Source organism: Acanthaster planci, linkage group LG02, assembly GCF_054643075.1.
Source record: "Acanthaster planci isolate LZ-2023a linkage group LG02, COTS_SCS, whole genome shotgun sequence".
NCBI classification, from domain to species: Eukaryota; Metazoa; Echinodermata; class Asteroidea; order Valvatida; family Acanthasteridae; genus Acanthaster; species Acanthaster planci.
In genome coordinates this window covers 34742419-34754839 of record NC_141778.1, presented here as the reverse complement: position 1 = coordinate 34754839, position 12421 = coordinate 34742419, and the positions used below count along the sequence as shown (strand labels likewise).

Sequence of the window (12421 nt, the reverse complement as noted above, 5' to 3'; positions counted from 1 at the left end):
CTTTATTTGAAGCCTGTTTGAGCACCAACTTAAACCATCTCCAGTTTTTCTTTAGTTGCTGGTTTATTTTCATTCACGTACACAGTAATTGATATATTTGGTATTGTGTTTTTCATCATTTCGACCATTGCCAATTCCTCATGTTTGGTCTTGTAAATTGTTTTGGCTGCTGTAGAAACTGTACTTAAGTCTTGGCGTTCATGTTACATGGCATGTTAAATGTATTTTGTCTCCTGTTATGTCTACGTTAACCGCTTGGAAGACAGACAAGTAATTTTCCAAGAAAATTGTTCCCTCTCATATTACTCTCCAAATAAGATCAGAGTATAAAAGTCTTCGATTGAAATTTGATAACTTGCAAATTAGTAACGACATAAGGCTAGATTTTGATCGGCCTGTGCGCGTATATACATTATTAGATTTTATGGCCGGTCATAGACCTCAATTTGGGCGTACTTTTGCTGGTTGTATGAGTCCCCAAGTGATACTTCGTTGAGTAATTTGTTTTTCTTCATAATATCTCCCAATTCATTCAGTCAGGTTCAGTAATCCAAGCTCACAATAAACACGACATGTCTGAACACCTACTAGAGATCAGACATACCAGACTACAATCGACTTTAAATTTTGCGAAATTCTCGATGTATTTCGAATTTCACGTTAGTTTTCCACGGCCTGTCGCTATTCATTTCAAATTTTGCATTATCTTGACTGGCAAGAAATAGCTCCGTGTATCAGCGACTTGCTTGTGAAATTACGCAGTGTAAAGCATTATGTTTAAAGAAATTGTTTGGCATCCTTGGGACTTGTATAACGACGTACTGCTTGTTGAGGGGTTTTTATGAAATTAATCCGACAGAATGCCAACGAATTAAAAAGTGTTTCCCTCCCGTGCAAGGGAAATCAAAGGGGCGTAAATGATGTTCAAAATGTATGCTGACTCCTATCTTCTAAGTTGTAGGATGAAATAGTGTCAAGCATGTGACGTCTTTGGCTGAGTGCCATCGTAGCTGATCCCAAGTCCCAAGAAAGAGTGTCGTCTAACTGTTACATGATGTTGGAATTCCAGCAGCAAAAGCTACTCTTGAACTGGCCCCGCGTGATGATGATTATGGAGACAATGCATGTTTCATTCCAGTCTTGGGGACCAACTTCGAGCACTCTAATTTTCAAGGGTTCAGCTTCATTAGCTGCGAAGAGTCCTTCAAGGCGCGTGATTATTGGGCGAAGCCTCGCTGTGTCTGCTCGTTCTCCTTCGTTCTTCGTCATTTCAACCTCTTCAATATAAATCAAGATGCTCCCTCAGATAGAAAATACTCCTGCTCGTTAAATCAAAACCGGCCTTCAGTCCCGACTTCCCCATGCTATTCTCTCGAATCAATAATTTTGACATATTTTGACAATGAAATAATTTGACGAACTTGAGTATTATGCACATTTTGAAATAGTGCTTTGGAAGACACAAGTGGAGAGATCGAAGTAGTGTTTAGATATGAACATTTGGTTTCTAACAAACAAAACTGTTAGTGTGTATGAAGAGGGGCTACCGGTGCGCATATGAATAATTTCATTACTGGATTCAAATGACCAAGGCTGTTCATATTTTGTACACTGTTGTGTTTTTAAGTGGTGTGCGTGCATACTCGCCAGGTACCCTTTTGGTCCAAATGACGATGGAGAGAAAATGTCTGTTGCATGAATTGAAAAGCAATATTTGGACTTACTGTGCTCGAAATGGTTCCAATTTGACTTCACCGGCTAGTAGCGAGATGATAGTGCTTTTCATTTCCTTTCATTTATGTAAAAATTGATGACGTAATTCACAGAATCAAATTCCATAAAGATGTAAAAGTTATTTCCTCAGTGGGTAATCTTACCAATGACTGCCCAGTTTCACTAAACAGGCTAGGACATTGTCTGTGAGGAACTTCAGTGTATAATTATCTTCGCTGCAGTGTATGACCTGATTGCAACGTTTGGCCGACGCCCGATTTGAAATTGGCAAAACTGCACTTACTTAGGTTTTTTGCCCCTGTAGATATGAGAAGTAAGTCTTTATTTTGCGATACGCTGAACTGGAGCAAATACAGTTTTTCTCAGAATTTGCCCGCTACCTTTAAGTCTGTACTTCCCCTAAAATGTTTTTCTGATTAGAATTTTGGTTTCTCAGTATCAAACACTTTATCTGTCTCGTGCAATTTCTAGTCAGCCGGGTATAATCCGTATCTAAAATGCCGAGAGCTAAAAATGCTCCCCGACCCTTTGGTAGAGCTATATCTGAGTATGTTTCAATTAATAGGTGCCTACTTCAAAAAATAACGCAGTGGGGATGAGAAAATAGAGAAAGAACGACGGCATGAATACATTCTTTACAAAATCTCAGTAGATTATGTACCTTTCTGTGACAAAAAGAATGCTTTCCCTGCAGCAGTTTGATCGAGATTACATTATTGTTTAACCTTGGTGTTGATTCTTTTTAAAAAGTCTCATGCATATGAAATGCAGTGATATAACATCGGTCAAGAATTACCATCAGCGAGAATATTTACATCCAGAGAATTTTTCAACTGTGGTTTCTAACTCTCAAGTTTATGCGAAGGGACAAGTTTTTAATTATTTTATAATCTCTAGCCTATGAAAAACGGTAGTTCTCAAATTCTGGAAATTTCGTTCGTCTCGATTAAATGTCGATTTTTTAACGACGCAAATCTTAAAAATTTCAAGATAGCTGAGGTTTGGTTTTGTAAAAAAAATCACTCCAATATAGATGTATTCAGTGTAATGTATTATGCCTCTCGAACATTTATTCAAATAAAATTTGATGTTTACATACCCTAGTTGTGATACGTAATGTACTACGTCTTCCTTCCAAACAGTATCAATGGTTTAGTTCAGTGTCAATTCTAGTCAAAATTTCACGTAGTCCCACTTCGCACTTCCACAAACGAGGGTTATTATCTGTACAGTTGTTAATAATTTACTACGTCACTCGTGTGACCTAAAATGGTGTGACTTCCTTTTAGTGAATGATCTCCGTTTTGCAATATTATACGTCGTCGTGATCAAAGAGTCCGAAATCAGTGACGTTCCCAACGCCTTTTCATTTAACGGAGAAAATGTAAATGTTTCTTGAAAAATCTATTTACATTTTCTTTTGCGATGGTAGTATTATCGAGCGATTCTTTCAGATCAAACAATAATAAGTCTATTTATTTGACTGCCGTGGCGTTTTGCTAGCTCGATTATCAGTAGCCTCACGGATGGGTTGGAGACTTGGTAAAATTTCCTAGGGGAATATTGAATTGCAAAATACTCTTGCCACTAAAACTGGAAATTCCATCTCACTTCTGTGAAGCGAAGGATTCCCCGGACAAAGACAATGGAGAATTTAATTCATAGGAAACTCCACGCAACCAAAATGAATATCTAATGCGCTACCAGGGCACATCAGGTGGGATTTGAACCTGGATAAATCAAAAAGTGGAGGGAAGCGAGAGCACCACACGACGGGGAGGGTTGGTGCTCGGATGAGCATCTACGCGGTCTGTTTGTAGTCTTACTAAGTATTGGTCTTTTAATCAGTCTCGGCTCTGTTGCTACAACACTGTAAGTATTCGTATTTCTGTTCTTCTTGATGCTGACTGCATTAGAGTAATAGCGTTACTTTGTTAACCGTGGAATCCTGCATCAACTTAGTAAATGCATAAATAGTAAAAAAATCACCGTCAGCACTGTTATGTACCAAACGTGGGGCATTTTCTCCCAAACATCACGTACACAATGAATTTGGTTTATCATTTCTATCATACGATTCGGGCTTCTTATCTGGTCTGTAATCAAACCCTTTGGAGTAGCTTTTAATGTATGAAACGATCCTCCGTTATCTGCTTCATCGGCCCCGTTGCATTACTTAGTGACTGTACCGAGTGCTCTCAACATCTTGTGCAATGGGACACGTATACTGGTGTATTCATTTATGGCAAATTTGACAGACCATGATGGTGACGGGAACTTTTTTGCAGAATAAAAGTATATTTAATGTGTACAGAATAAATGAAAATGAAGGTGTTAATTAATTTAAAGATTAGTTTTAGATAGGCAATATAAATGTCAACGAATTCAACACACATCTGACCAACACCTTTGCATTTGTTTCAAGTTTATTACAATTCAAGTTCCAGTATCATTCCTATGAGGGAGTCACTTTTAATTCAAACCCCTCAAAATGTGTAAGGACTACACATGGATATCTCAGAGCGACTCGCACTTTCAGGAATCACTAATCTATATCACAATGTACCGATCCCAGTAATATTGAAATCTCACTTTGGCCATCTACCCAATTCAATAAATTTTGATGCATATTTACAAAAATGAGGCAGATATTTAGTTGAGACGGTCTTTGAGTTCATAATAATGGTTGTGAAGTCAAGAAAGGGGAGTATTACTACATACGAGTCCAGACAGAAACCTAGAGTGGCAGGAAACATTTTTATCAGATATAGGAAGTTACTATTCAACGGCATATCAACCCGAAGTTGTAGTCGCTATTTTGGTTATGGAATAGTACGATATTCGATTTTTAAAGACTTAAGCTTTCTGACAGCTACCAAACATATGCAACGATGTAGAAATGTACGTACAGGTAGATTAATGTCTGTAGTCTAGTTGCTTTACAATTCATTATGGTCGACACTTCTCCGATCACCGACGTTACATCGGCTGGATACCTTTCATATACATGTACTTCATCCGTTCATCGATGCATCGAATTAGAAGCCAGAGTTATCACCATCAAATTGGCACAGGCACCTTCAGCCAGAGCCAAAATTAGAATAGACATTATTCCAGCAATAGAGTCATCTTATCGCCATGCATCATGGAATTTTAACGTCGATCTCAGGACTTACCGTACTGTGTCTTTAGTATAGGGATCTTTACTCAGAGTGAGTGAAGACTTATAGGGTCACAGACAGTAGTTTGCCACAGTGTGGATCAACGTAATATTAGCGGCAGAGTCACTTATCCTTTGTAATTTCGGTGAAAGTAAATTCAGGTTGGATGTAAGGTTTTCTAATCCAGTCATAGAGAGAATTCACATTGACTAGGAATGTTTTCAAAAAAGCATATCTTAGCTTTGAAGGGGCTAGATAATTTTAATTGTCACGCACATAATTATCCTGTTTACCCGTGTTGTCTGGAACGCCGATCTAAATCAACATTTTGAAGGTGGTTTTGCAAACTTCTCGTCTGATATTCATAAAGTACCTAACTTCAAAACATCAGAAAGCCGCTACTACTGATTTGCAACAAATTTTTGAAATCGCTCTACGGACCACCTATTCAAATAACTGTAAACTCACAAATTTGTAAACGGGGAAGACGAAGATGTACATTTGGTATAAAGTTACTAAATTAACCTAGTTCTGTGTCATTGTTATGTCTTTTAAAGGTGGGTCGCCTTGTCAAATATGTGTTCATCCCATCCAGCAAATATTAGAATGACTTCTGTAACAGTCTAGTAGAAATCTGTACATTTTAGTTTACATTGTGAACGTGAAATAACCAAAATTTGTCATTCATGAATCAAAGCTTTTGTTCTAAGCTTTGTCTGAAATGAGCCGAAAGGGGGGAATAATAGAACTGCTCAATATGGGTGGAGCCCACAAGTCCCACAACGCTGGTCTGGCTCTAAGTGTAAGATCACTCCATTAAAATCACGTCAAACATTATTACTGTCTTGCATAGGCGAAGATGTAATATACACAGGAAAACATACTCTCAGCGGCCGCGTTTGACGGAGATTCCCACTCTGTACAACACACGAGCTATATCTACCTCTTTAAGTCCACCTCTCTTCAAAGTATCTGTCGTACGTTTCACCAAATATTCCGCAGTTAACAAATATATAGGAACTATATACAATATACATCTTTGTAGCTTAGGTCTACAATCTAACACTTTAAATTGTATGTGTCACTGAGTAATAGTCAACAGACATTCCAGCATAATGAATGCAATTAAATAACATTCTCTGGCAATATGAAGTACGGTTGAAACCACTGAAAGTAAGATTTGTCAATAAGCTGCCTTCGCTTGTACTTATCCTTATACATCTATGCCATATTTTCTATCGTCTTTACTCTTCATTTCTTTACTTTTCCACATGATATAACAAAACTGACCTCCGAAAAGCCGGCAACAGGAGAAGAGGCTCAGGTAATTTTTAATTGGCCTTACAATAATTTTAAAAGTAGTCCTTTAAAGTTATCAGTAGTTACTGGGTAGTTTGCAGAAAACTATTTTTTTGGGAGGGGGATGTTTATATTTGTGGTTGTGGTGTAGTGATTTTTTTAATGATGCTTATTTTTAACCCGACATCAAACCAACATACCTTTTTTTTTATTTGAAAGCAAGTCATTGACTCACTGAGTGCTGAGCTGTGCAATTTTTATAAGCACGTGTGTTTTCAATTGAAAAATTGGTTTAGAACTATATATATGAAATTGAATGCTTAGTGTCGATCGGCTCTTTTTGCTTGGGAGAGGTCTTCTGTTCAGTAAAACTGTATAATTGCCACCCTGGAACATAGAATTGCACATTCCTTTTTAGCTTATCACATTACTGTACAGTTTTGAAACTTGATCTTTGTGTTGATGTGAATGATTTGTGTATGATGTAAAAGTTTGGCACCAAGGCCGTCGCTTAACGGAGTATTGTCGTATATATGCTGGTAACTCTATAAAAATTCCCGACACACTAGCAACAAAAAATTGTAAGCTGTGAGAAATTCAGATCAGCCTTTTTCCTTTGTGATAAAACCGCAGTTGAAATTCACTGGATAGATAAGGAGGTAGCGAGGGTTGCTCAGTACGTAAAAACCTAAATTTGAAATCTAACTCATACGCGAAATCTTCTAGGTCACTCCGGTCAAATACCCTGCTGTTTTGGTCCCTCAAAATATTAAATTTTTCAACCGTACAAGCAGCAGAAACCATTCAACATGCTCCGTACAATTCTTCACGATTTTCTTCTAAAGTACTCTAACAAACATAACGCATCTATGCCTACTGTGCACCGTTTCCTTTTAACTTTTTACACGCAGAGTAATAATACCAGTTCTCGTAAACAGACCCGCTCCACGCCAAACCGAAGAGATCTCGTATACAATTCTTTTGCAGTCGTTTCGTTGGATAATGTGAGCCGCCTGCTGTGTTCCGCATGTGTTTCCCTGCTCGTTAAAATTGTTCGTAGCCTAGGTAGTTTCTTTACCAAAGAATAGTGAGACCATTTCTACCATTTTGGGGTCACTATTATTCTGTATTTATTAGAGCAACGGCATGCGGGCAGTGTTTTTTACATACGTTACAATGAAACAAATGGTGTAACTCTGCTCTTTTAGCCAGGCAGCAGATGGATATTAATTGATTATGAATGTATTGTTCTCCGAAAGATTCTAGAGTCTATTTCAAGAGAGAAAATTACTCTTACCAAACGGCCATTTGCTGTCATTATCCCGCTAGACCATCCCTACGGAAACACCATGAATATCACGCCCATTTGGGGTCACGAACATCTATCAGGGCAAAGTTTATGTTAATTTAAACACAAACGTCTACCGTTTTTGTTGTGTCTTACGTGCTCGCTTGATCAAATATATCTGTCCTTAACTCCTTCCAAAATAAAGTCCGTCATAATAAGTAGTTGTCAAGGTTTGGTCAGCGTAGGTTGCCTCCATTTGCCAAAGTCTCGTTTCAATCAAGCAAAGTCCTGTTGTGTTTCAGTAGACCCATTGACACTAACGATAAATACTGTCTTGGTTGTAGGTGTCCGTTCATAACCCTGCGCCTGATCAGGTGTTCCTTGACATTTGTCTTTAATACGTCTCGCCTGTGTGTCCGTCAGCCTCGGTATTTTTTGTCCATCTGAAATTCACCTCTTTGTAGTATGTCAGTGCGAGCCCTTCTCTTAAGTCGATCAATTTCTGTCTCTTCGTCATGATGCAGGTATCTCATCATTGTATACATTTCTCTACATTTTCTTCTAACTCTGATGTAAACGGTCGCCTACATCTACATTGCCTTAAAAAACTCATGTGTGCATATACTCATATTGGGGTTTTTGAAAAAGACTGTAGTCAAATACTGTCAGTTCTTTTGGAAATGATGACAACCAGCTGTGCCTTGTGCCCTATGATATTTTTCTTCAAGATAAAACTCAGTGAGGGGAGGTATATTTTATTAAGACAAATCACTCGGGCGTCACTTCGAGTCGTTACAGAAACTTGACGTTAACATGAAATCAAGATCGTGAATCAGACCGTATCAAAATGGCCTAAACGAAATGACAGGGAGACCGTGACTCAGTCTATTCATCAAGACAACCGCGACTTATTTGTCAATGACGGACTGACCTAATTGAGGATTGGGCCTTTCCTTTTTATGTCATCCTAATTAGGACGTGCAGGTAACGAGAGAGAATATTTTTCAAAGATGATAAACTTTTATCAAGTTAGATTAATTTGTACCGCCATCTGTTCTCTTTTCAGTATTTATTTTATTTTAGACCCTGTCCTTTTAAATAGTGTGTTTTTCAGCGAAGTGCACTAATTGTAGTTGTTCTTAAAGTTGGATTGTGTGCTTGTCGTACCTGATCACTTGTTTATCCCATGGCAGTGCACTTTCAGGGAGGTTCATAATGAGTCCCAGGCACCTGTTTTTATTCGTCATATTTCTGGCATGATGGTATTTCATTTATGAATAAATCTAACGGCGAAAAATGTCTGGTCTGTTTCACGGTTCCCGAACTGTCTTAAAAACTCTCGCCTCATACCTAAGTCTGGGTTTCTGTCTGTTTTCAGTATTGTCCGTCCAGTGTCGTTTTGAATAATGCATCGGTCAAACCTTTCTTGAGATAATTTAAATTATTCATCATTTGTCATGAATAATTCACCAGTCATTGGTTCTCACCGAATGTTTCCGTCAGAGTTGAAATATGAAAAGCTATTTACAGAAACAGTAATCGCAATTTCTGTGCCGTTTATTGTACATGGCTGTATGTATATCTACAGATTTAGTGCCAGTTTTGCGTTCTATGTACAAAGGGTCGTGTTTGTTGCACTTAAGATATCAAGAGCGAGGTCAGATTTGTATGTTCGTCATGTGATATAATTGGTAACAATCAAGATTGATTCAGTACTGTAATGCCACTATACCCAACAACTACACGTTTGTACTGCAGTTTGTCCTTCACAGTCAGAACAAACACGACGGGGGTTTTGTTGTTGATATCTCTACCAGAGTTTGTTGTCTATCTCGTTGTCTGGGTCAGGCGTGTAGCCGTCAAGGAAGTAGCATGTACCGGGGATGTTCTCGGGGAAGCCTGATGGAAGTGCCTCGCGTGGCCGAGGAGTAAAAGAGAACCTTCCGGACTTTTCAAGAAGTCTGATTAAAAAGAAAATACATTCCCGCAAATATACCATAAATATTTCTCAAAACTCAAGACATAACAGAGTATTTCTGATAATTTTTATGCCAACAGATCTGCCGTTTGATTTTGCCCTGCCACTCATGAAGTGAACTTAAAGAGAGAAGCAAGACTCGTAAGTATTCTGTTGAATACCTAATATTCTTTTAACAAAAAAATTTCGTGCCAATTTACTGAGTGGCGTGCATCTCACGAAACCATTTGTTTCAAAGCATTTGCAATACACAGAGCCAGTAGTGTCCTAATCCTGTTACCGAGACATGCCACAGGCAGGTCAATTTACTCACTGCTCTCTACACTTTGTTGAATGAAAATTTTTCGCGCGAATGTCCAAGAGTTGCAAACTGGAATCATCAGCGAGCGGGAAAAGGGGTCAGAGTCTCAGACTTGGATGGTTTGTATCGTGCCTCTCAGCCATTATCAGCGTGATTAGAAACACCCGCAAGGATCAGGAAAGCGCAGAGTAAAACGATTGCCGCTGGAAGTCATGACAATGTTTTATTCCTCACTGCTGTGAGTCCTTTGTGCTAATTTTCAAAATAGGGACCACAGGATTTTGCTGCTATTACTGAAACAAGAGAAAAGATAATTTAAAGCTCAGCTCCAAGGTAAATGTGATTGCAGAATAGACTGCTTTCCCCGTTTCAGGTAAATAATGTTCCAGCTCTTTCCCAAGTGGAGGGCATCTTAATTTCAAAGCTAAGGTAATTTATGATGTTCCAAGACTCATCCTGATTCACATTATTATCTTTTGGTTAACATGTGACGTGTTTGTAGGTGGCCCAACAGTTTAAGGCCCAATAGCAATGGTTACAGTCTATAGAAATTCACATATTAACCTGAGATAATAATAGCAGAACATGCTCAAAACATTGATTTGGCCTTGTGTATGGCTTTGTAGTTGTACTGACAAAGCAAGAATTGCATGACTGCCAAACGTGTGAACATATTTCTACATTTTTGCAAAGTAACATCCATTTTCGTCATAATGTCATTTGGGATAATTGAATAATTAAGAAGATTTACTTACTCGTGCGTTGTTGGACTGATGTTAATTCTTAGTGGTTCGCTGTGAGACTCGAATTTGTTAGCTAGCGTGACGTTGTTACCAAAGAGACAATAGCGTGGCATCTGTTTACCTACGATGCCTGCTACTATCGCTCCTGTGTGCACCCCTATTCTCATCTGAAAACAATTCGAAAAATCCCACAGTCCCTTAAACTCAAGTTCACTTTAATTTCAAGCTAATTCAATTCTGTTGAACACCTCACGATAAGAGAGAGTTTGGCTATTTCCGTCATTATGGATGATTTCAAAGAAATTCCTGAATTCTGGAAATACACATGACGTGTTGTTTCCCCTGAATGCATCCTTTTAACTTAAACACACGGCAATGCCTTATCATTATGTGAAATTACTCATTACCCTGGGGCTAGGTCATTGCTTGGATAAAAATCAGGCATTAGTTGAAGTTCTCTGGAGCCTTTGGAAGAAATCCCACACCGTTAACTCAATCAAATATGTTAATGTCTGTTAATGCTACCGTGTAATTAGGAACAACAAACTAAATTAACGTTGTCAAATTTCATTGTAATGTCCACATTATTGACCCGCTACAAGAGACACTTCAAGAAACCGATGAGCCTGTTTTATTCCAAGAGGCCAACTGAAGATATCAAGCATGACGCGAGACCGGAAAAGATCTCACGGGTAATTCTTGTCGATGATACGCTAATTAAATAGCGAAGTCGCCCGCAGGGGCGGTGTTTCCGCCACTTACACGATGCTTGGTAGTCGAGGAGACAGAGACGGAATAAAAGTCTTGTGCGTTGTTGAATCTCGTCTTGGATTTTGTTTCACGCTCGAACCTGGCATGTAATCATCCTGAACGATCAGCTTGATTTATCACATGCATGTTCAGAGACTAGAATCTCAATCTTGAGCGTCGTTGATTGCTCAGCTCTTCCGTTCAATTGCAGAGTCAGCATGTTATCAGAGTTAGGCTAAATTAAAGCTGAATGTGAATAAGGTTGTTGCTCTTTTTCTCTGAAGCAAAACCTTATTGTGAAATTTTCTAAACATTGAAGCTCTGTGTGCTTGTCACACTAATAAAATGTGGCGAGGAAGACATTATTAAATTCTGTTTGAAAGCAATTAATCGTACTTTCAAACATTAAACAATCATGACAATACCTTCAGCGGGTTGCCGTCATGTGATTTTACAGTCCTTGCTGCTTCCATCATTTTCAGCGCCATTTTGGATACTCTCTCAGCATGCGTACTTGACGTCCGGTGAAGACCACCGGCTACGCAATATGCGTCTCCAATTGTTTCAACCTGATGACAAAAAGAAGTTAAAAGATAATCAAATACCCTTTTTATTTGTAATGTTTGTATTAAATGTCAATGTCCAAACCACATGGTATAGGGGCAAGGAAGACTTGAAATTTTTTTGTCACCGTTACTTAACATGTTACTCAACTATTTTACTGATCAGTTTTGAATAATCGTTGTAAACGTCAAGGAAATGGAATCTAATGCAGCTTTTATATAACTGGACATTGAGTAACAAACTAATCCTGCTAAAACTACGTCCAAAACCTGCAATATAAAAAAGAAACAAAACGCACAAAAACATAATTCATTTGAAAATATAGGAATTAAAAGTTGTAATGTTATGAGAGATTGAGAGAGAGAGTAACACTCCACTTGATGCTGTAATGGTCATGTCATAAAAGAGGCCTGCGACTTTCAGTAGAATAAAGCCAAAAGCCTATGTAGGAATATCAAGATGAAGTCCATCTACTGGAGATGGGGTATTCGAATTTACAGTGTATTTTATAATGGCTTGGGGCAAGACAGCTGTTGTAACACGATTCGGTGGCAAGTTAGCTTCCATCGTGCAGTGAAAATCAATGGCAGAGCCTCTAGCCCC

General features: G+C 38.5%; 1 protein-coding gene and 1 long non-coding RNA gene across 4 annotated transcripts in view; one reads left to right on the top strand and one right to left on the bottom strand.

The window, feature by feature from the left end:
- The first annotated feature begins 2183 nt into the window (after positions 1–2183).
- LOC147800179 (uncharacterized) overlaps positions 2184–12421 on the top strand; it is a 62404-nt gene continuing 52166 nt past the window's right edge. For 2 of the 3 annotated variants that reach the window (XR_015428334.1, XR_015428337.1), the window contains exon 1: positions 9390–9601. This is a non-coding gene — a long non-coding RNA (uncharacterized LOC147800179). Of the gene's footprint in view, positions 3607–9389; positions 9602–12421 lie in introns of those variants that run through there. The other variant, XR_015428335.1, reaches the window with a different exon arrangement.
- The window catches only part of gucy1a2 (guanylate cyclase 1 soluble subunit alpha 2), a 44017-nt gene continuing 35738 nt past the window's right edge, over positions 4143–12421 (bottom strand). The window contains exons 7-9 of the mRNA XM_022243231.2: positions 11680–11823; positions 10517–10671; positions 4143–9443 (exon numbers count right to left, since the gene is read on the bottom strand). Coding sequence (XP_022098923.1) covers positions 9293–9443; positions 10517–10671; positions 11680–11823 — 450 coding nt within the window. The 3' untranslated portion in view covers positions 4143–9292. The remainder of the gene's footprint in view (positions 9444–10516; positions 10672–11679; positions 11824–12421) is intronic.